The 25,439-nt window shown below is 37.7% G+C and overlaps 1 protein-coding gene across 5 annotated transcripts in view; it reads left to right on the top strand.

Moving 5' to 3' along the window:
* The window catches only part of cfap20dc (CFAP20 domain containing), a 40,621-nt gene that overhangs the window by 14,770 nt on the left and 412 nt on the right, over positions 1–25,439 (top strand). For 2 of the 5 annotated variants that reach the window (XM_016671246.1, XM_016671266.1), the window contains 4 exons: positions 5,604–5,945; positions 9,516–9,755; positions 19,590–19,651; positions 24,696–24,790. In XM_016671246.1, coding sequence (XP_016526732.1) covers positions 5,604–5,945; positions 9,516–9,755; positions 19,590–19,651; positions 24,696–24,790 — 739 coding nt within the window. Of the gene's footprint in view, positions 1–5,603; positions 5,946–9,515; positions 9,756–15,082; positions 15,401–17,364; positions 17,460–17,581; positions 17,755–19,589; positions 19,653–24,695; positions 24,791–25,439 lie in introns of those variants that run through there. The other 3 variants (XR_001662047.1, XM_016671263.1, XM_016671256.1) reach the window with 3 other exon arrangements.

Below are 25,439 nucleotides of genomic sequence, written 5' to 3'. Positions count from 1 at the left end.
ACTGCCTTGCAAAAGTATTTATTCCCTTTTATTTTTCTTCCCCAGTTTGTCGCATTACAACCACAAGTTTAAGCATCTTGTATGGGGATCTTATATAATAGTTCAATAAAAATTAGTGCATAATCTTTAGATGGGAAGAAAATTATACATGTCCTCGAAATGTACAAATAAACATTTGAAATGTTGATATTAAGCTCCCCTGAGTAAATCATTTGTGGATTGATCTTCTACTGTATTTGTAGCTGCAAGGCTTTTGAGATATTTATTTTCCAAACTTGCTTTTTTTTTTATATATTTCTCTTTGCAAAATAGCTTAAGTTGAGTCAGAATAAATAGAGTATACAGTTGCAAGTCTTGCCACAGACTGTAAATTTGATTTAGGACTGGGAGTTTCTGGGCTCATTCTAACACATGTATATGATTTGATCTAAGATGGTGGTTTTGTGAGATGGTGTTACTAAGATTAAAATACTCACGGGTGAACTCTGCTAACTAGTTAGTTGAATTCAGAAGGCAATTACCATAGTTGGACTGGATTTCATTTAGGGGTATTCGAGTTAAGGGAAGCACTACTTTCTGTTGATTTATTACAAATAATCTAATATTGTGCCTTGGTTTACCTTTAATTATTTGTGAAAAAGGTTAATGGGAAATTAATGCAATGCTTTGGTAAGGCACTGTATATCTAATACCCCTGCATCGAGGTGGAAGTGGCCAGTCCTCTTCAAAGCTGTAAATTTACATAATGTCTTCTGCCACATTTATACTTTATGATAAGTTATCTACATATATTATAATGGAAAGCAAGCTAAAAACAGTATAAATGCAAAGAAAGAGATCAGTATAAGTGTTTGCTTTGTATGTGGGGAAGAATCACATGGTATACTCATGCGCAAACTCACTCTGCACACCCACACACCCTCTCACAAACACACTTACACACCCACATGGAGACAGGTTGTTAGAGGAAAGCATCTTTCTCTCTATGCAATCAAATGATCATGTAGCCTCTTCGTTGAATCTGTCTGAACACTTCAAAAGAAAAAGAGCACTTCAAAGGAAACAAACACCGCTGTACGAGCGGACGCCCTGAGGTTTTCAAAATACAGTATCGTGTTTCGTATGTAATTGTTTTTTTATCTGCTGCTGTTTTTGTATTATTGATGCATCTATTATTGCAGAAAACATGCAATGAACATAAAAAAACACAAACAATGCCTCAGAAATCCTGACCGATTTAGAAAGTCACTGCTACTTCATCAGTCATTGTAAAACTTTGTGTCAGTTATCAAAATTTTCCACAAGAACATTTAAACACTTTTGTGGTCTGTGAAGATCATTAGCACAATGAAAAAAGATGTATATTTCCCAATGAAATTAGACAAACTAAGTATTTCACATGCATTTAATACTAAAATATTATTTGACATTGTTGCAGGTCTGTGTGTTTAAATTTCACATTTTTATAGCTGGTTAAATATAACACACAAAATGTGTACAGGTGTCAACATTTTGGAGTACAGTTCTGCAAACTATGCACAACTTTTAATAAAACTAATGAAACCTCTCTGGATTGGGCATATTATAGCTAATATAACTGATAGCCTGTTTTAAGGGCTTTTGTTTGCTCAGTCAGTTAGCTTTGTTACAGACATGTAAGTGAAACAGTGTTGCTTTTAATGTAACAAAGTAAAAACCCAACATTTCTCTCATGCACTCAGAAACCTTGCTATATTGGTCTAAGTACCTTTCAGTCCTACTCACCTAGTAATTCACATGCAACCTTCCTGAGCCTCAGTGATGGCTACATAAGCACCGGTGAGTGAGACATAAGAGGTTCTTGATAAAGTCACATAAAGGAGATTTGTTAAGAACAACACTGACAATTCTGTGGAGCTAGTTAAAGAAAACGTTGAAGTATTTTGACAATTACATTTTGGTAAAACCACAAATGAAAAAAGTTAGACAGAAGGAAATTAGATAACTACTTGGGGCTAGTTTTTGCTTATAGTGATCATGTTTTAGTGGAACTTGTAATAATATACCGTAAGTAATTCAAGATAGATGTGCTAGGCCGTTATTTTAGAAAGGTGATAATACACAGACTTGTACAAAATATGAACATTATGTTGTTTTTGACCAATAGCTTTACATTTAGTGACTAATGTCCAGGCTAAAGATGTTCAGAGTTACTAATTTATTGATGCCAAAGCTTTTAACAAAGCAAAGGTTTACATTTATAGTTAGTACTTTGCACATTTCCATATAATGTGGGTATAGATGTTGACACGACATCATATTACAGTGTCTGATGTTTTTTTCAGTTTTCACCATGTGCATCTGATCATTTTTTGAGTTAAACATTTTGACACTGTGTTTTGTGTGTTGGAGTTTTTAGACATTTTGTTTTCTGAAGTTTGTTTTTTCTGTTTATTTTTCTTTCATCTTCTACTATGCCTTAGCTTTTCTAGTCCTATTATTTGTTTGCTATAACTTCCGTTGGTATACTTTTCATTTTGTCTCCATCAGTCAGTGTTATGGTGCAGTTGTAATAAAATGTATTTACTCTTGTTATCCTGCTTTCTGGGTTCCTGAACTTTCTGTTGTTTCATGCATGATGTTTCCTGGCACTTCGGTCCTGTTAGTTTGGAGGAGATATAACGCAGCTGATAATGCTTTTTTTTTTTACTTCCAGCAGTGATCTCCGCTTGTTAGTCCTAGGTTTTGGTCATCCACTTTTAACAGTCTTTGAAAAGGAAGATTTGTTCTTTTATTTCATAACAAGAAGAGACATAGAAGTTTGACACAATCATAAATGCTCACATTTCAAAACCAATGAGAAGTGAGTACTTGCAACTTCATAAATAGAAAAATCAGACACCCTTTTCTATGTTTTTTTCTGAAAAGGCTGATCTCAAACTAGACTTGATTTCTAATCATCAAAAAGCCAACTAAAACCTACGCTTGACTCTAACACGTTTTACCCACAACTATATGTTTTCATAGGAATCCACACAACGTCAACAATATTAACTGAGCCAAATATTCTTTCCTGTAATACTGCAAGCAACTGTGTTGCTACCCTGTCAATATTATTAAACCGTATGTTTATCCATCCAACGGAGGTCAGCCTGATTTTGATTTTTATTCATTTGTCGGTTGCTCTTTTCTGAACTTGGAGCATTATTATCTTTCAAAGTGTTGCATCAGGTTCAAGCAACTCTCTTGAGCAGACATTGGTTTTTAAACAGAGAGAAATATTAAAAGCAGAACAAAGCAACAAACTTTCCGCATATGAAACACTTTGAAATATATCAGAAACAATGGGCCAAGGTAAAGTTTGTTATAATTTCAGCGGAAAGCAGTTGTTTTGATGTAAAAATACCTCAAACAATGGAAAGCGGAGCAGCTCAACAAAGCTCATTCATGCTTGCAGACACGCCCATATCCGGCCTTTCAATAATACATGTATTTCATTGTTTATTCACCTGAACTTATGAAAATGATAAAGCAAAGAAAGCGAGTAGAGAAAATAATATGTGGAACCACTGAGCGTCAAACCTCCAGGGCCTTATGATAACATTTCACCCTAAACAATCCTAAGAGATGAAGGACAATAGAAGGAAGCGATATAGTGCTGAAGTTACACTAGGAGGACTTAATTTGAGAGAAATAATGCCTATACAATGAGCCTAATAAATGCACATATGCTAGCAATCAGTCTAAATGCATGCAATAGCTGTGACTCCCTGTTTTGTGAAAAACTTGCAGAGGCTAGAGAGAAAAATGAGAGGACACATAATTAGAAAAACATTGGTTTTAGGCTGGGAATTCTCAGTACCACTGAAAACATGGTTTATTAAAATATAAATAGAATTTGATGCATCTATTCATCAAGTTAGGATATTAAATCAATGTCAGTTTGTAACCAATAGTGCAGAATAACACTAAATTAATGCTCCACAGAAAATCTATGCTTTCGATATGAAACATTCATGCAGTGTAAGCTTGAACAGTGTGTCTCATGTGTGTAGCTTGCTCCTTTGAGAACGACAGAAGCTGTTGTCAGCTTTGTCTCACAACCCCTGCAATAGATTTTTTTGTGGCGACCCAGTTGTACATTGAGAAAAAAAAAAACTATCAATAGAAGGGAGAGAAATTTTCCATAACCCTTTCTGCATAATTACTGAGGTTTTGTCCAAGAAAAGCATCTGTATTTAACGTCTGTTGGCCTTGAATGAGTTAAAGAGTACATGTTCTCATGGGGTTGCTAACCTGTGTTGCTACATATCTGAACAAACAATACAATGCTTGTCTTTAGTGTACAGTTGTACAGTGGTCATCTGATCTAGATAGCATTTTTTGAGGAAATTTATGTCAGAGTTTTAATATCCTTTTCTTGTGCTGTGAAACTGGGTCACATTTTGAGTTCTGTGCTGTTAATTCAGCTGCCATCCCCCAGTAAAGGAGCAAGTCTCAAACTTTTTAGCATCATGCATCTTTGAAGCTTGCTGGGGTAACTTTTGGTATTCAAAATTGTGGTTTCTATGAGTTTTCCTTCAGTGCAGAAAAAAACCATATCCAGTGTCCTATATTACACAAGTCGGCACAGATCTATAGCTGGAGTGTTGAGAGCTAACTCTAAATCTCATAGTTTTGCAGATTAGCACATTTAAGCCTTTTGGAATGTGACATCAACTAAAAAGAATTGTTGAAGTGCGTTTGTAATTGTATTTATTTGTTTGCATATTTATGAACGCAGGTTTTGTTAAAAGGTCATAAACATTGAATGTGTTACCACGAGTACAAAACCTTATTGGTGTCAGTTGTATGAGTCCAAATTGGTGGATGCCTGATCCAGTCTCAGAACTATCAGCATATTTACCATTAAATCTTTTCTAGCATGCTGGTGTAGAAGGATAGAGAAATGGAGTAGGAGTTATCCTGCAGGAGGAGTTTGATAGGAATATTCTGGAAGTGAAGGGGGTGTCAGATGGGCTGATGAGACTCAAAATTGAAGGTGTGATTATAAATGTTGTTAGTGGTTATGCCCTACAGGTAGGATGTGTACAAGAAGAGAAGCAGCAATTCTAGAGTGACCTAGAGTGATGCAAAGTTGAGAGAATGGTGATTGGTGCAGACTTTACCCAACATGTTTAAGGGAACAAAGGTGATGAGGAAGTGATGGCCATGTTTGGTATACAGGATTTCTTAAAACCCTGTATACCAAACATCTCATAAAATACTATTCTCTTGCTCAATACACATACATTTCTGGTTCTTCAAAAATAAAAGCACTTCCTACTTAATGAATTCAGACATATATCATTAACTGATATCATCCTATTTATGTTATTTTTCCCTGAATATTAATATTTATATTTCCTTTTCCGGGTAAATATTATATGATAATTTTCCAAATGCATTATATATTATGGCTAATGATTTTTAATTCATAATTAATTCAATTAATTGTAATTATTAGAGACTTGAGAATTGACTGCAACTTGGGGAAAAAAAAACAAAAAAACAACAACTTCATTTTGACATAACAAAGCCATAAATGTGATATTTACCTGACCGAAACCTTTTATTTCTTTCAGGATGTGAGCTACATCAAGTTCCACCATCAAAGTGTGTCTTATCCTTCTACTCCAAGATCTGCTGATACAAGCCAGCATGTGCAGCTAGAGAATCCTCTAGCTTCTGAATCTCCGAGAACAAACCCAGCATCACCAAGACAAGATTTAACTAACACCTGCATGCAGTATCCATGCAGCGGAAGAGCTGAACCAGCGAGGATGGTCCCTGCACGTTGCCACTCACCCAGCAGAAGCAGGCACAAGTCTGGAAAGGCAGATCAGGTTTTGGGTTCAAATATCAGCGTTTCACTTTGTAGGAGCCTTCTCCAAGAGGTTCACTTCAATGACTCCAAACAGCATAAGGTAGGACTCAAAGACTGTCACCCACTTTACATTATATCTCTCAAAGTGCTCTTATGGATAATATTTTCCTTTGCCTTGTTATAATTCACTGAATGGATGTAGATGAGATTCTGCACCTAGTTACTCCCATTGCGAGCTCCCACTTTTGATGTTACAGTGTACAGCTGCAAAACAGTGGCTTTCCAGATAAGTCTGTCAGCATTCACAAGAAATGCATCCTCAGTAAGATAACTATTGAATCAGGTTTGACTGTAGTAGTTTTTCAGTTAAAAGCCAAACAAGTTAATCTTTTTAACTTCAGTATTGTCATTGCTCTTCTTGTTTTGTAATTTCATATAGCTGCTCAAGCTTGAAATTTTTATGGAATAACTGAAAATGATCAAGTGAGACGGGCATAGATGGAGGAGAAATTCCCACCTTCTTTGAGGACATTTTTCTGTAAATATTTTTAACAGTCAAAACCTGACTCTGAGCCACTGTCAGCAGTGCCCGCAGGCATCGGTTCCTCTAAAAAAAAAAAGCTCGGGTGAATCCACCGTAAACTGTTTGTCCCGCATCAAACATCAGACAGAGGTGACAGAAGAGCAGGTGAACGCAGAGCTGGCTCAATCAAACATCCAAATGCTTGTGGGGAGTTTTGTGGACGCCACAGTGGGATAAAACAGACAGCTGTTGTTTGTTTTATTTCCACAAAAGTTGATTAATGAACCAAAATAAACATAATTGCCTTTAAGCGGGCTGCCTGTGTGCTGTAGAACTTCCAGTAAATTTCTTATTTATGCTTAGCTCTGCTGTTAAAACTCAGTTTTGAAGCCTCATAAGAAACAGTCATCATATTAAATCATTTTATGATATTTTTACTACGGTTCTTTACAAAAGTTTTTAGGCATCCTTATCTTTTCCACATTTTGTCATGTTACATCCACAAACCTTTGTGTATTTCACTCAGATCGTATGTAGGCCTATATCAAAATAGTGTAGTTTAAGGTGAGAGGAATTTTGAAATTTTCCACATATGAAAACACATGAAAAATGTAACCTGAGTTAGTATCCTTCCAATTTAATACTTTTTAAGAATACCTTTAGCTTAAGTTGCATTCTTCTGGGGGAAAACCTCCACCAGTTCTTCACGTGTAGAGACTGAAATTATTCTCCTTTGTACAGTAGCTCAAGCTCAATTAGATTAGATGGTGGTGAACTTAATGGGGCTAAGTATAAATGAATCCTGCACTTTCCAGACTTTTATCTGTGGAAAAAAAGATTAACATGTTTAATTTTCCTTCCACTTCATATCTACGCTGGCCTGGCCAATGCCTTCCTATGCAATTTTGCTCTATTCTCATCGCCCTTCATTTCGCCGTCTGCGTTTTGCCCCATTGAGCTCTATTTCTCAGAATCCATTTCACCCTGGCCAATCAGCAAACAGAAGGAGGAGTTATGAAGAATGGCGATGAGTTTCTGTGCTGTTTTTGAATTGTAGTCTGCCCTGTGGTTGTAGCTTGGCAACGGTGGCAGAGGAAGTGAACGAAGCCATTCAGTCCATGTTGGCCGCGCTTTCCAGATATTGAACAATTAAACTTGGAGCTTCTCTCTTTGCAGCAGGGGTACGGTTGTTTACAGTGCACACAACTCGTGGCGTAGCTTCCTTCACAATTGAGCTGGAGCATTACAAATGTCTCGGCCAAATGTTAGTGACTGGGCACAATCAGATCCAACTGTTTAAATTTCAACATGGACAACATCTGCAGCAAGCAGTTGTTTCTAAATAGACGAGGTTTCAGACCCTCTGTACGAAGCAAAGCAGAGAACAAGGGGCTTTTACCAGGCTACACTTTTGTACTGTGTTGTGCAGATCTGTCACACAAATCGCAGTAAAATACATTATTGTTTATAGTTGTAAGCTAATGTGTAAAAGTATAAAGTGTATAAATAATCCTGTAAAGCTGCCTACCTGTTTCTACATCAGCTATGATCACTGTTAGTTCAGACAACTGAAGGGGTTACCAAAAATGTGTTTCAGGATTAAACTATAGCAACAATTGAGGGGAGTCCCTTGCTTATATCGAACACATCTAGGATCTGAGAGGAGTCAGCTGAAGTGATCTCAAGGCCTGAAGCAAGTTCTGTATCAAAGCTGTTGGTTTTTGCATGCGCACAACTCTCTGCTGAGTGATATCGCAGCATCCTTCATCAGTGCAACTCCTCACCGCTGATTTGTGCCAACTCCAGCAGGCAGCACGCAGTGATGGCTTTGAGTGAAATGTTGTCAGAGAAATATGACAAGGGGTTTGTTTCCCCTCCTGCAGCTCCAGTGTATTGACTACCATTGATTCGCCACAAGAGTCCCTTACACTTTGTCTGACAAATCAAGTTACCATAGGACTCTCCTAAATCAATAGATGCACTGTTTAAAGAGGGTTAAAGCAACAGAGCAAGTCCAGCACTACCTTAATGTCTGCCTGGCATCCAGGCTGCAGTTAAACTTTTCAGACTATGTTGACTGCAAAGAATACAGTACTTACAGATTCATACACCTCGGACCTTTTGACAATTTGCCACATTGTAAAAAGTGGCAAGCTGCCATTTTTTACAATGTGGGATCACAAATGTCAATGTTTTATTGTAATAATGATAACAATAGTAATAATAATAGACCAGCACAAAGTGGCCAGTAATTGTTAAGTAGAAGGAAAATGAATGCCAAGAATCTAAAATGTCTCTGCCCTTATAAGTCTATAAAGATGCAGTTCAGGTCACCTAATTAGTAAATGAAAGGCAATTGTGTGTAATGTAATCCCAACATAATACAGCTCTGCTTAGGCTTCATGGGTTTGTCAGAGAGCAGCTGAGGTGCAAGAATCTGTTGACAGGACACCTATTAGTCCTCCAAAGATAAAGGATTTGTTAAAAAATAAAAATAAAAGCAACAACAGTAGTGTAAGGTTGTTGTAAAGTAAGTATGTAAGATTATGTAAGGGGCACAAACATCCATGAAGGTGCTTGGGTTAGCAAAAATCAAGTGATTTTTTTGTTTTGTTTTGTTTTGTTTTGTTCTACATTAAAATTGCAGTGACGGAAAACTAAAAACCTAAAAACACCATCCTCACTGTATGACATGGTAGCGGCAGCATCATGCTTTGGGGATGCTGTTTTTCAAGAGGGTCAGAGAAGCTGGTCAGCATTGATGGAAAGACTAGTGGAACTAAATGCAGAGCCAAAAGAAAAAAGAGTTGAGAAAGTTAAGATGCATGAGAATGAGCAGTTTATGCCCCAGCCCAGCTGAGAGCCTGTAGTGGAAACTGTTTTTTCACAGACGTCCTGCATCAAAACCGGGATGTGGGTGTATAAATGAGTGTGAATTTTGTTTGCTTTTATTGATAAATCATGCGTTTAATTTTGTTGTTGTTGCCTAACAACTTGTGGAAAAGTTCAAGGGGTATGTAATAAACAGGGTCTGTTAGTCACGTCTTTGAATTTAGTGTGTAGCTTGCAAAAAAAAAAAAAAATTGAAAAAAAATTGATAGCCTCCAAATGAGTGATCTCTATCTTTTATGGATAATAAATTTAAAGGGAGAAGAAAATGAGATTCTGAGGACTGTTGAGTCGAGTAATTATGCCTCACAACTGCACGCCAGCACAAGGATGTGTGAAGACGATGACGAGGAACTCCAAATGCTGGCAAGCCTGAAAAGACAGCAGGACGAAGATGAATGTAGGGCTCCTGCCCTCAGCGCATCTCAAGTCCACCAGTGTGATGTCAGCATCAGCCTGAGCAGCGACGACGCCTCAACCTGGACCCACATCTCACAAGTATGCGCCATCACGCTCTGATACTTTCCATCAGCCCTCGTTAACTCTTTCCTAACAAACCCTGCTCAGCAGAGTGATGTAGTCATTAGTAGGTTGTCCTTCTGTCTGAAATATTTCCTTTGACCCCGGTTGACCCTCACTCTTGCTAATTTCCATTTCAAGCCCCTACATATGCCACCCTGAAGTGCTAATGCATCTTCTTCTCTACAGTGCTTTCTGCATTACAAAGGATTGAGAAGATAGTAGCACTTTTATTGGGCTTTTCCTGCTTTTATGAGTACACTGGCATCACATCCGCAGCACCCTCAGTGACTGAAAATTATTTAGGTCAGTTGAAATTATCCCCCAGAAGTCTTTACAGAATTCAAAGATGGTGCAGTTTGCTCTTGGCTACTGAAGGTCATTATATTATGATCCATTAGCATATGCACGACTCTTTTATGAAGACAGAACACTGCTGGCTTCACTGTAGAATCCCCAGTGAATAAAAATCATCACAGAAGCTCAGGTTTTGGGGCTGTTGGCAACTCTGTACATGCAGGTTTCCTTTAAAGTGCTGGGATAAACAGAAGTGGTACCAAAGGGATTTTCATCCTGTGGTTTAGTTTGAGGACACACAGATATGGTCACCAATAATATATATATATATATATATATATATATATATATATATAAAAACAAGTTCCTGAAGCCTTCAAGAGATTCAGTTTTTACCGAAGGACTGAGAGAGATTTACAGAAGTGATCTCTAGTCAGTTGCATTGTTTAAAAGTCTTAATATGCACAGTATGACAACAGCACCACCAACAGTATATAGGGAAAATGCTTTTAAATAAAGAGAAGATGGAAACACAGCACAACACATTGTGAGAGCAGATATAGATTTGGAGACACTGTAACAAATAAAACCTCCAACAAAAATGAAGTGATGCATTTAGAACCAGAAGATAATCATGAAACCTTAATAGAAAAGGCAGGCACTCACAGGAAATGACAAGCCATTTCTTGTCCCTGGATGCTGTGATTTCAGTGATTCCCACCGCTGTCATTCGTGCCATTGTTGCTGGTTTCACTGCTTCAGCAGCCACTGTAAGAGCCCAGACAGAAGTTCTCCCCCGGGCGATGCTGTGCGAGGCTTGCATTACTAGCAGTCTACTTGTAGATTAAGCAGTTGTGTGAAATTAGGTGTCACATTTACATGTGGTCTCAGACTTTATAGGTAGGGGATTTTTTGGGGGGGCAAAAAGAAGTCTTACATTGCCTTTCAAATATATTAAATATTTTTTTCCTATTTTATCAGGACTCTGCTCTGTGGTTAGACTGTGAAGAAACATATTTTCAGAGAAAGGGTAGCTCTTTATTTTTTTATTATTTTGAACAAGGCAACATGGGGGGCATGTTGCCTCAATTAAACTGAGAACTAAAGAACATAAAGTGAGACATGACTATGCATAATTTTCTGTGGCGTTTTTTTTTTTTTTTTCACAGTGCCTTGCAAAAGTTTTTGTGCTCCTTCCTCATTTTGTCAGAAGCAGACTAATAGAAGTCAGCTCTGTTGTGTAATAAGATCTCCTCTTCATTATTTTGAAACCACCAGGCTGCCTCAGTTAAAGTGAATGAAGTTGAAGTTAGAAACGATCATGCATAACCTTCAGTGGATTTATTTACAGCATCTTGCTAGAGTAATATGTAGTAGTGCAGAATTGTAAGATGGAAGGAAACTGTTACATAAAATGTTATTTGCATTTGTATTCAGTGCCCATTGATACAACACTTTGCAAAACCGTCTTTTACCACGACGACAGCTACAAGGTGTTGAGGTCTTTGCTATCTTTGTATTTTTGGTCTGAGTCTAAAAGTGGTTTTTATTGACACTAAAAGACAATGAGGTTATCTTTTAGTGTCAGTATGCCTGTATGTGTAGTGTTGTTGTCCTGCTGGAAAGAAAAACTAAATTCCAGTCTTAAGTCTTTTGAAACTTGTTTTCTTCCAAGATTGCCCTGTGTTTAGCTCCATCCATCTTCCCATAATTTCTAAATAATTTTCCTCTTTCCTTGCTAAAGAAATAATCGAAGAGTGCGATGAGGCCGCAGTTGTGTGGGGCTCTTCTGCTCAGGGTGATGTGCAATGTTAGTTTTCTGCCACATATTGCATTTTTCATGTATTTCAATAAGATTTAATTTTGGTCTCATCTGACCAAAAATGCTTTTTGTAAGATGTTTTCTACTTTCCAGACATTGCTTGTGGCAAATTGCAAACGGGACTACTTATGAGCCTCTTTCTATTCTGGTTTTCTTTCTACACTGGTCCAGAATGACCAGACTCTAGTGTCCACAACTAATAGTTGACAGATGCTCCCACTTGAGTTGTAGATCTCTACAGCTGCTCCAGAGTTATGGGCCTCTTGGTTGCTGATTTCTCAGATTAATGACCTCCTTCCCAGGGCTGTTAAGTTTAGGTGGATGTCTGGATAACTTTGCGATTCTGCCGTAATCTTCCCATTTCCAAAGTGTCAACAACATATTGCTCTGTGACATGGACGATGCTTGGCTTATTTCAAACCCTACTTTAAGCTTCTCTACAACTTTCTCCCTGAATTTTCTGCTGTGCTCATTGGTTTTAATGGTGTTGTCTTTTAGTAATGGTCTCTAACCTACCCTCTAAGGTCTTCACAAGAAAGCTGGATTTAAACTGAGCTGCAGTTACACATAGGTGGACTATTTACTAAATATGTGATTATCGAAGGCAGTTGTTTAAACTGGAATTTATTTAGGGGTATCTGTTTCAATGGGGCTGAATACTTATGCATGCCACATTTTCTGGATCTCTGCTTGCAAATAAAAAAAAAAATGAAAATCATGTATTCTTCTGTCTTCTCCTAAATTTGGCAAATGACATTTGTGTTTTCAGTGAAAAAATTGGAAAAAGCTAAAATAAATTTAATACTTTTGCTTTTATCTTGACAATAATAACCACAGATGGAAGTCTGATTCAAACAGAACCCCCAAAATGCCCAAAAGCATATAACACATGACAACACCAAGAAATGTTTTTTTTTTTATTCTTTCAAAAATGGATTTTTTTTTTTCTTCCCTTGCACCAAAAACATTTGCCAAGTTGACTATGACAGTTGCTGTGAAGAATTTAAATGGTTAAGACATACGACTAGACTCCGGTGTTTTAAATGCCACAAAAGCGTTTGTAGAGAGCTTCATCCAGTCGCCTCATCAAAAGAGCTTTCTTACATGTCAGTGTTGACTAAACAGCTCATGACAAGCCTGCAACTTGCACGATGATAAAAGCTCAACAATCACCAGCAACACAGAGTGCCCTGACAATCTTCCCCAACAAATGGGGCATTCCTTTGTTTGTTATGAAAACGCCTTTCTTGACCGATCCTGCCACAACAATTCAAGGCGGACTGACTTCGGCTCCATTTTGTAGTTGCCAGGGTGAATTTTTTTTTTATGTTTATGGTGAGATGCCTGAGAAGTAGCAACAGAGATGACATCAGCGTCTTTTAAAAAAGTTCTTTTTTTTTTTTTTTTTACCTAAAGTACTTGGATCAGCTTGACAGAATAAAAGGAGAGGAAGCTCTGAAACAGCTTGGCACAGCACTTTTCCTATAGGAGGTCACATGCCGCCACAAACATTTTCTCATCTTTGGGAGGAATAGATAAGAGATTCCAGTGTTCAGATACAACACTATGTGGATAAAAGCACTTAATATAGAGGCTACGTAGCCTAACCCTAATGTAACCTTCGTGTTGAAAAAGTCCAATTTACTGCTAAAATGTTAACACAATGGTCTCTTTGCTTATATTTCATGTTGGTTAAAAGGTTTATGAAAACTTACATTTCTAATATTATTGTAAAAATTAAACCTATACATCCATTAGTGGTGTGTGACTTATCTTGTAAGAGAGAGACTGGCTCTTTTCCCAGCTTTCTTTGGGAAGGAGGTGGAGTAAACCCACCACATCAGGGCCAAAATGGTGAACTGACACCCACTTGTGCTCACACCCAGTTCAGAATCAGTAATTAACCTAACATGCTTGGTTTTAGATAGGTGTTGTCTGTAGCTGCAGGCCAGTGAGGAAAAACCCACACACACGGGCAGAAAGACAGGCCAGTCAGATCAAATCTACATCTGTCCTCCTGAAGGGAGAATGTATTAACTACAACATATAATAATAAAAAAAATAATCAAACTTTAAACTGTTTTTAATGTTAAGATTAAAACACACAAGGGCCTGTCAGACATTTTGTAATTTTGCCAATTATTGACCACCGATGTTTTTTCAGGGCTTGACCTGCTGATATGGCTTCTAGCTGATTCTGGGTTCTCTTCAGCTGCCAGCTGATTTCAGAACTTTCTTTTTCTACATTACTGAGACTTTATAAAATAAAGGGGGAAGAGGAGTTGTTCATTTTCCAGGCACATAGTATCATTTTATAGCACAATCAAGTAACTATGCTACCTTCACTTATTGTGAAAATGCTGCATATATCAGAAACTACTTGAAATAAAGTTAACATTGCATTATACTTGTATCTGGCACTTTGAAATTGCCTGTGTCTTTTTAAGAACCTCCTGGCCTCTCTGACTCTCCAACTTCAGCACCTCCCACGTCAACTTTTGAGTACAGAAAATGATATGGAACAGTTTTTCTCTTCTGCTTTTTTATCTTTGTAGTGTTAACACAGCTTTTCTACAGTTTGACTTTTCTGTATCTTCCTTTCGTAAAACAAGACGTACACTGAGGCAACAAAATGTTTCATGAAACATAGTTAAAAGATAAGCGAGTTAGAAAATAGCCTTCCGTATTAATTAATACATCTTGTATTACATTTTCCTTTACATCCAATAAAGTTTCATTTAAATTTGTAATATAATTACAGTTGAAAGCCGTGGCTGAGCAAGGTTTCAATTAGAGCTACACAATACACGTTTGTTTCACTTAAGAGCAAATATTCATTGTTACTGCCTCGCCTGTAAATGTGTTCGGGCAGTAAGCAGTGGAAGTAAACACTTGGAGCTGCATATATAGAAAATGAAAGAGAACAGCCATGAGACAAGTTGGGACACCTTTCAACTCCCGAAAACAGCCTTGATTAAAAGAAATGCTCTTGAGGTAAACAGTAATTTTCTGCTGTGGTTTATTTAAACATGTTTGCCTATGGGGTTGCAATGCATGCTTTTATTAAAAGCTTCTTACTGAATGTTTAAATTTTTTTTTTTGTTGTTGTTGTTGTTGTTGTGCTCCCAAAAAGTCCTAATTTTACCAGAGACAAACACAGCTCCTAAGGTTTTCTCTGTTTTTGCAGGGTCGCATTACTCGCATGCAAGATCCTAATGTACAAAAGTGGAGTGAGGTGGAGCGATAATAAACTACAGCTCCATGATCACTGATGATAACACAGTGAGACAATGCAAGCAATTGAGATGTCAGCTGTAAAAGCCAGTCGTCTTGTATGTTTTTTTTTTTTGTTTGTTTGTTTTTTTTTCTGAGAGACTCAGCAGCAACTTGTGTGTCAGACATGCCATCAGTGCATCAGCTACAGCTGCTGAATTGAACTTTCAAACCACGTTTTAGTGTCAGGCAAATGGAAAATAGTGTTTGTTCAAAATAAATGATGTACGTTATAGAACAGCAGATGCACTTCTGTGTTCTGTTCAATGCAAGTGCTTTGTTTGAAATTCCAGTTTATCTAAGTTTACATGACAAAATGTACATGACAAAACATTTTTTTTTATGTTACAGTGGAATACTGACATGGTTCCTAACCTTCAGTTTCTGGGTGTTTTTCTTTCCTAGTCCTCTCCAGGTAACATGTCATCGTCAGTCCATTTTACCTTTGGGATTCCACAGGGTGCAATTTTAGTTGCTACTACAAGATTAAATAAAAAAGGCAGTGGGACAAATCAGACGGACCAAATTAAATCAAGCAATGCAAAGACTAAAGCTCCAGTGTGCCTGTTTCTTCATCAAAGTCTTCTAATAAAATAGCCCTTACACTCAAAAACACTCCTGAGACTATAATATGGTATTTAGCCTCAGCGAGATCTGTCTGTCTGTTTGTTTCTGCCTTTCTTGCAGTTGTTTTAGTTTTGAATTATACATCAGATTATTATTTCTTTTCTGTTTTATGGATGCCTTGATCTCGTTGTGTTGACCTTTCACAGCCCACCTGTTTGTTCTGGTTCTTAGATCTCTTGTGTGTTTCTGTTTTTCTTCTCTTTTCTTTGGTTTCAATAAAAATCCTAGCTTTTTTTTTTTTTTTTTGACTTGCTAGCCTGTTACACTTCAAATAATGCCCTTAAAAGAAATTAAAAACAGAAAACAAGACATTATTCTCAAAAGTGAAAACAAAAATCTGCTAATGGATCTAATAGTTTTTATCTACACTCAAGACTTATTGACTTAAGACAAGCTCAGACATCTTACTGAAAAGTTTCTTGTACTTTAGTATAGTTTTATTTTAATTGTACTAATATGTACTAAAAACTAGGACAATAACAGCTGATAAGATTTTGTGTTTTGGCAGTGTATCTTTGTGTAGAACCAGGAAATGTACTTGTACAACACAAAAATAACTTTTTGCCCCAATCTGACCAGCCAGCATGATGCATACATAAATTACATAGAAATGTGGAACTAAAGAACTATAGGCTTTTGTAAGAATTCCCTCTAGGTCTTCTTCATTTTCTCGTGTGCCTTTTGTGATGAGTAGTTCCAGTTGTACAGTTTGTGTTGGAGACGTGAGTTGATATTCTGAACCGTGTCTCCACAAGACACTTCTCACACTGAGTATAATGCCGACCTGAGGGACATGTTCCAGAAATACAGAAATTACTCCATTGATAATAGGAGCCACACTGGCATGGTTTAATTCTCAGACAAGAGTGCATTGAATTTGACCATGGATCTCCACAAATGCGAAAGGAAATACAGATCTTATGGGTCCATATGCATTTCTCAAGGATGCAAGAACGGGTGTAAAGCAGAGAATAAATCAAAGTACATGTCGGCAGATGAATTCAAAGCTGTCTTCCTCTGGTTTGCCCTCGCTGCAGGGCTGCACGTGCACCTGCCACAGGGCAGCCTTTTGAAGACCCCATGTAAAACATGGGTGGGGCCCTGTCAGAAGAAATGCGATTTCCAGAGTGTATGCTCGCCATGCAGAAAGGTCAGGGACCAGATGGGCTGGTTTATCACTTTAAAGCAAGTGTGCACTGCCTTCTGGATTCTATAGTTTTATCTGGGGAACGCTTTAGAAATGGGTTTGTAGACGTTTTAACTCTGACACATTTGAATTTGTTTGTTTTTTATCCAAATTTCAAAAGCTGTGATACTAAACAATAGTTTCATAATAGGTCATAGAGAAGTGTACCCTCACCGGTCACTTTATTAGGTACACATGCTCGTGCATATGCAAATCCAATGACAGAAACTCAATTCAGTTAGATATCCAGAGACTTCTCGGTGAAGTTCAACCCGAGCATCAGAATGGTAAGGAAAGGGAATTTAAGTGAAGCTGAATGGCGGCATGGCCGTTGCCGCTGATGTACTGGGATTTTCATGCACAACCTTTTCTCGGATTTACAGAGAATGGTCCAAATAAGAGGAAACAACCAGAGAGCAGCAGTGTCAGTGCATCAAAACTTGAAGCAGATGGCCTACAGCAGCACAAGGCCACACAGGTACCGCTCCTGTCAGCTAAGAACACAAAACCGAGGCTTTAATTCACACAGCTAGCTGAGTACTGCTGGTTGACCATCCTTTTTACACCAGAGTATACCCGTCTTGTGATGGCTTTTTCCAGCAGGGTAATGTCACAAAGCTCAAGTAATCTCAAATCGGTTTCTTGACTGTGACAATAAGTTTACTGTACTCCAGTGGCCGCCACAGTTGCTTGAGCTCATCTAACAGAGAACCTCAGGAATCTGGTGGAGAGATTTGCATCATGGATGTGTAGCTGACCACTCTGCAGCAACGGTGAGATGCTCGTGCTGTCATGTTAATATGGACCAAGATCTCTTAGGAGTGTTTCTAACACTTAGCTGAATCTGTAAAGAAAATGAGTATTAAAACAGTTCTGAAGGGAAAAATGGGGTCCAACTTAGTTGTAGCAATGTGTACCTAATAAAACGGCTGGTGACTATAGCTCTGTAATAGAAAGAATCCTGGATATACTTAAGTTTAATTTATTATTTTATTCGACAGGGGCAGGGCCCATTATTTAGCTGTTTAATATAACATAATACAAAAGCATTTTAAAAATATTAACATTGTATCCTATTTACCTGTATGATTTACCAAAAGAAACATGCTAATAGTTTTCTTTCTTAACAGTTACCATTATAAACACAACACAGTACAATTAGAAAGAAAATAAAATATCTTTTAAAAGAACTACATTGAGAAAAACAGGTGTTTTCAACTGCAATATTTTTTTTATAGATCACACACAACATTTGTTTGCTGTTTGTTCATCACTGAGGGAAGAACAGCTATGAAATTGATGTATTTGCATTTGGAAACTGTGGCTGCAGACACACAATATGTAGTCAAACAAGCTCTCAGTGCGAGTTTAACCAGCCATCCTTAGGTTGCAGAAACAAATCAAAATCTATCAGAGAGACAGCAGGAACGCTGAGAATGAGAAAGAAAAAGAAAAACAGTACAGCTTGGTACATTCTGTGATAGAAAAAAAAAGTGCACTTTGAGTTTAACAACATTAAAGGACCTAGAGGTCCATAGGAGACAGCTGTGGTGGCAAAGCTTTCAATATTAAAGAAAAAGCTCCTCAGAAAAAAATGCAGTTAAGAGAAGAATGCTGTAGAGTAGAACGGTGGATCGTTATCCACATCTGTCATGAAACTTCATTAGTGCAAATATTGAGACTTTACCCTGAGGTGCAAATCATTCATTCACCATTCCTCAAGAACAACATTCTTTAATGGGCAAAAGATCGACATTAACCAGTATGCTGAATACAGAATAGGAGAAGGGAATGTTAAAATGGCTTATGATCTGAACCATATATCAACTTGGAAACATGTGGAGAAAGTAAGATAGCAAGGACACGCATGGCTTGTGTTGTCACCGGGTCACAAGTGTCTGCTGATGATCCGATGGGCCAAAGCATTCAAAGGTATTATGCAGGAAAATAAGTTGTGCTCTCTGCTCTGATAGACTCAAATGCAGCAAATCGGATGACATTGTTTCATTGAACAGATAGGCAGTGACCCAAAGCATCCACAGCGGCATCCAGTGATTTTTTTATTTTTTATTTAAGGTAAAATGGCGCAAAGTTATTGGGTCGCGAAGTGAATCTCATTCGCACCGATGAAGATCAACTGAAGAATATCAATATAACACAACAGGAGTAAAATTTTGCAAAATCCTCCACACCTCAGTATTTTTCCTGGAATACTATGTCCCCTTCCTACCCAATTTCTAAGTTCAGTCCCTTCTAATTTACAACTGCTACAAACATCTGATTTTGTGAAATTCTCTCTGTGCAGAAGAGAGGCTAAATGCCCTGCGACAATTATCTGTGGAAAACTGCCACTTTCTGTTTTGGAAGCATCGATGTTTGACAAACGGTAACCTTCATTACTCATCCAGGACAAAAAAAAAAGAAGATCTTTCTCTCTTGATGCAGATAATTTTTTTTTGTCTCTAAATCACATACTTAGTGCTGTTCTTCACACTGACATGTCATTGACGTGACAAAATAATAACAAGAATTTCTGGAAATGTGCCGAACTTGAACATTGGTGACATTTTAAAGCAGCTTCTGACTTTTTTTTTTTTTTTTCATCTAGGCAGTGAATCAGGGACATCATTATCAGAAGGAAATGAACCCCTTGCTTCAATCAAACCCAAGGTAAAAGAACTCGTCTCTCTATAGACGTGTATTTTATTGTTTTTTTTATTTAAAATACAATATAAACTACAAACTTTTTTGGGGTAGATGAGGACATGGGTTTTTTTATTTTATTTTTTTTATTATTTTCGCACACTCAAATGCGTTGCACTCCAGTGTCTTACTATGAAAAGACTTGCTCCCATTAAACAGAACTGACATGCCGTCTAACCTCTTTGCGTATTGGATTATTAATAGCCTTGGTGAAGAGAAGACAATAGTTTTTAAAATTGTAAGCACCACTGATGTACATCATGCATTGCCTTAGAAACAAACGGCCTTGAAGCCCAGAGTTAGGCATACAAAAAAAAAAAAAAAAGAAAGTTAGAAAATCACAATCAGATGGTTACCAGTGACTGCAATATTTACTCTAAATGTCAACTGTCAGATGGATGTGTAGGCTGGGGCTTATCTTGCTCTCAGAAGACTCCAAATAAACTTGGAGTATGTCAGGTACTGTGCTTTTCTTCTCCCTGAACTGCTGTTGTCATTTTCACAATGGCATTTTTTTCCCCCCTCTTTTTCTTTGTTTTTAGCAGATTATCATGCGTGGCAGGCTTCATATCTGGAAACTATCTGATAAGAAGTTTAATTTTGCTGGGAAATTTGATGTACACATTTGATTTGAGCTTCTGAAAATTAAAAGAGCACATCTTTTCCCTTTCTGTGGTGCAGAAGATTCAGTTGTCTTTAATGCAGAACAACAATTAGACATGGCCAACATTGTTTTACTTGCCTGCAGATTAAAGTGAAATTCAAAAAGAATAAAATTCTAAGTAGTAACCTCTTATTACTGGAGGAGAAGGAATTGTTTAATAATTCCAGGCTTCATTTAAGTTTAAAGCTGAACTACTTTCTGCTGCATAACAAAAATCTTCTTACTGGTGGGAAAGACGGTCTGAAATGTTTCACACCTATCATTTATATGTGTCATTTTGTAATTTTTCACAAAAAGGTGAGAAAAATTTGATTGTATAACCCTAATGTAGAGTGGATTAAAAAAACTGAGAACAATGTGGATCATTTAGAATTGTTTTCAACATTGTTGTGCCCTACAAATAACACCACATAATTATTTGTGGAAGACACATTTGTCGTGCAAAAATAATACTGAACATCATAAAAAATAACCAATTCTCACAGTGAAGCATGGTGGGGGGAGCATCTTGTTTTGAGCTTTTTGTTTCTTCAGCTCAAACTGGGACTATAAGTCAAGATGGAGGGAATTATAAGGAGTTCTGCTTACAGCTCAATGTTAGTGCAAAACCTACAGGCTTTTCTTAGACAACTAATCATGCAAAATAATTCCCAAACCTATACGTCCAAATCGGCCATAGAATTTGCGGGTTCGACGGAGGAAGGTTCTTAGAATGAGCCAGCCAGAGTCCAGACCTGAGTCTGATTTTTAGAGGAGAGGGCAAATAATACCAAGTCAAGATGTGCCATGTTGATAGGGCCCCTATTCAAAAAGACAATAACAAAATGAAAAGATGCATCATCAGCTTGAAGGTATCTAAAACCAATATTTTACCTTTTCTGTTTTCACCTAAAAATATTTAATTTGTTTTTTTGTTGTTGTTTTTTTTTTTTTTAAGTTGAGTTGTATAGGTTCTAGGTCACAATAAAGGCATGCAAAGTTCAGAAGTTGTTTATCTTGGCCTCAACTCGTTTACATCACAGAAAATAGGCATTCCAACAGGGCTGTGCTATCTCTTCATGCTCACTGTCTGTCAAATTTGTTTTGGTCCTCGGAGAGAAGGAAGCTTAGCGGATTGAGTTATTTTAAAATAGGTTCAAAACCTCCTCTAATGCATCTGTTGCTTTCATTAAAAAAACAATAAAAACAAAGAGTGATAAATAATCTAGCATTGCAAACATGTCACAGTGTACCGCTCAGTCTCACTGAGACTGAATCCCAGCCTTTATCTGGGCTGTATTGTGCACTATTTATCCATCTGAGCGCCCTGCTGTGGCAGTGTATGAATGGATCCAGTTGTCCTTGGAGGCTTCTGCAGACATTATATCGCGCCAGCACTCGCTAAAGCACAGCCGCGTCTCTGTGCTTGTCCATCTCTTTACGGGTGTACACAACCATGTGATGTGTTACAAAGGAAGACAAAGGGGTTGCATCACAGATCGTGCTACTGCAAAATATGCAACTCCCTCCAACCACCCACCCAAACGCTTCTGATTTATTGATGAAAAGCAAGGTACCCCGGCGAGAACGCATGTTGTCTCCCATGTGTTTAAATAGTCTTTGTGGTATTTGTAAGAACAGATGTAAAATATTTCCTTGGCTGCAGGAACAAACGAGATGGATGTTTTTTTTTTTTTTTTCCCCTTTTTGTTGTATTTAACCAACAAACTGTATGACTGCTCAGTGAAGGGATGTTATTTGATTGAATGTCCACAGAAATGGATATTAGTATTGACTGGGAGCTCAAACACGCAGCTCTACAGCATCTACAGCTGTAATGCTGAAATTAGACTTAGAGGCAAGTCATGATTTACATATTAAATAGCAGCTGCGCAGGATTGCTTGTTTTCTTTGTTTTCTTCAAGGCTTTGCATCCTCATACACCCTTACAGTGAATACTATTATAATGTTTTTAGAGCATCCTGGCACCGCTGTAATTCTTTCTCTCTCTGCTAAGAGCTACAGCTTCCTTGACAACAAAAATGCTCCAGTCTCTGAGCTTTATGTTGCCATGGCTTCTTCTTCTTTTTTTTTTTTTTTTGTAACGTGATGTATTTCTTTGGCAGCTTATTTTAAAATCTAACATGATGACATGCGTTTTGTTATTATCTCTCATGCTGGCAGGCGCACGCATGAGAAAATGCAAATTAGAGGAATATTAGAGGAATACTTAAACGTAAATTAGAATTGCAAGATATTTAAACGAATACAAGTTTGAACTTTTAGTGGAGTTGTGAAGGTGTAAAGCAAACAGTGTTTTATTTTATTTTATTTTTTTCTCTGGGAGCTATTTGGAAAGCATACTTTCAATACACGGACTAACTTTGCAGAGGCAGCGTACCTGCACACGCTAAATGAAGAGGAATTATTCTCTTTATCCTACGCCTGTATTTGGAGTGTAATAAATTAAAATTCCAAGAATTTAATCACTCTTGCCAAGTCCCACTTAACATTTTGAAGTCCAATTTACACTTTGGTTGCAGGGACCCTTGTCCTTGAAAATTGCTTCCATTAACTTTTATACAATGTTCCTGCCCATCAAACAGTCAAAGTGGTTTTTGGAAAGCGGTAAATGCTTCTGTTACACAGAAAAATCAACTCCTTAGAAAAGCTCACTTACGTTACTGCTTAAAAGGTATTAGAACAAAAATAAAATAATTTATTTTCATATGCATGGAGAGGTCAGATCTGTACAGGTGTAAAACTATATAAATCCAACAGAATATTTAGTTTGGTGTTGGTGATGTTGCCTCTTCACTTTTTTTGTTCTTTTGCAGTTTTGCGACCTTGCACCAAAACCTTTCTGGGGACGTAAATGATGTCCTCCACTGCAGGACTTTTTTTTTCCCGATCATGCATGAACATTTACTTGTTTTGTGCTTTTGTCTTCGAGAATCTAGTCATAGACTTCCAACTGGAATTTTATTAGGCTTTATAAGACTGACTCAAATGAGGATCAGAACCAAAACGAATAGGAATGGAGTGTTTATGTAACGTTTATAAGCCACAAATTGAATTAAATTATTTTTATTTCTTTGTTATGGTATCGATTGCCATCCGCCTTGCATGGAGGATTAGGGCAATACCTGGACTTTGGCATGAGTGAAAGAATGACTACAATTACATGTGAGACTTTTTAATGACTATTTCTGAAAATTCTTTACTACAATGACTATTAAACTATAGTTTAATTACATATATACAAAATGGTTTGTTTCCAGGCACAAAATAGAAGAAGGAAGGGACAAAACTCTAACGCTCACAGAAGACTTGTAAAAGGATTCAACTGAATCTGAGATGTTTGATTCTTCTTGCAGCTGTTAGTCTAAATTGGTGGATGTTTGCTTTAGTTGTTTCTTGTAATTACCAAATAAACTAGCATCATTATGGTGCCATCAATCAGGCAAAATTCTGTAATAATAAATCTGCTTTGTTCATTTTTTGTAGATTTTTAAAAAATCTGCTTTGGATTTATGCAAAATAGTTTGTTTTTTGTTGTTTTTTTTTTGTTTTTTTTTTCTTTTAAATTGACAGCAGTCTTAAATATGTCATGTTGCTGGCAGTGCGCTGTAAAATATAGCAGTAAACAAACCATGAAAAATTTGCCTCCTAAGTGGATGAACTGTTTTCAGGAAGAGCGACAGCAGCAAACATTGCACTTCTGGATGAGAAGGCAGACCAACCAGAGGCAAACGCTCGAATCTCCTGCTGCCAGGCGAATATTGTGCAGAAGATTATACTGTAATTCCACATTAAATATGCTCTGGTTTGCTCTTATCCAGAGGCGCAAGATGTTAATGGTTGATTGCACAACTGATGTATAGCCCAAAAATGATTATGGATGCTGTTTAACAAATGAATCTTGCATCTCTTCCGAGTAATAACTCATCTTGCGATATTTCCTCCCTGGCTGCAATCATTCACGCCGTGCTAAAGGAGCAGTGTTTTCATTTACTGGTAAGTGAAAGATCTATAGTTGTGCCCTGCGTGCATCACGGATGGGGAGGATGCACTCATTTGGGGAGAAATGAAGTCATGCTCCCACAGAAACAGGCGAGGTTAGGACCCCGACTCGTAGTCACAATGTGATGATACTTGGAAGTCGCAGCTGGAGTCAGAATTTAATAAGTGATCCTTCAGGTAAATCTGCGAGGCTGCGGGAGAAGTGGCTCAAGGACAATGGAATCTAAGATGGGCTTCTGAGAGTGCATGATGATGGGACTCCATTGTTAAAATGTCATAGGGTAAGATGGTGAGTGTAATGGTATGTGTTGTCATGACTGTCTGGCTTTATGGTCTTTTCCCCAGAGAGTGGATGGACGTGCTCAGCCCTCCTATTATGCCTCCCAGCCAGCAGAGAAGGTCAGGCAACACAGAGAACAATTGGGAAAGTCCACTCAGAGGTATGGTAACCTTCATTTTAGTCCTTTTACCCCCGCTCTGCCTTTTATGTCCTTGGGAGTAGGGAAGATGGCAAACAGTCTGTTGCTTTAAGACTAGTTACACGAAAGCATTCAGCTAATGGAAACAGTCGCTGCTGAAAGAGCTTTCAGAGATGTTAAATTTCCTCCAAGGATGCGGGCAGGAAGATGGGACAGCAACTGAAAGTGTATCTAATTAGGCCTAAGAAAAAGAAAAAAAAAAAAAAGAGTCATGAGTGGAGCTCTCTGTCCTTCACATAACACCATAGGTCAGAAGAGACAGGCTCATTACAGGCCTGTACCGCCCCAGACACATCCGCAAGGTTAACTGATGAAACCTTTCCAGTTTACTACATCACTTTTAAAACTCTCACAACGTGTCACATAATTAGTTTTCATTATTGTTGCCCACGTTCGAATAACGTAAAATGCTCATCTCGATGCGTTCCATAACCTTTTTAGCATTTAACTGCCTGTCAGTTTAACAGCTCAGTTTCTGCACTTTAAGGTAGTGGGGGATTACAGGGAATCTCTTTACGGCTTCATAATTTGGTTCTGCGTCTGGGTGTCTTAGGGCTTGATTGATTAGGGAAAAAATGGCAGCGGCAGAAAACTTTTAAATCCACCTGGG

This window comes from Poecilia formosa, unplaced genomic scaffold, assembly GCF_000485575.1.
Source record: "Poecilia formosa unplaced genomic scaffold, Poecilia_formosa-5.1.2 Scaffold2, whole genome shotgun sequence".
Taxonomy (NCBI): domain Eukaryota; kingdom Metazoa; phylum Chordata; class Actinopteri; order Cyprinodontiformes; family Poeciliidae; genus Poecilia; species Poecilia formosa.
The sequence above is the reverse complement of the archived record's forward strand: the minus strand, read 5'-3'. Positions and strand labels throughout refer to the sequence as shown.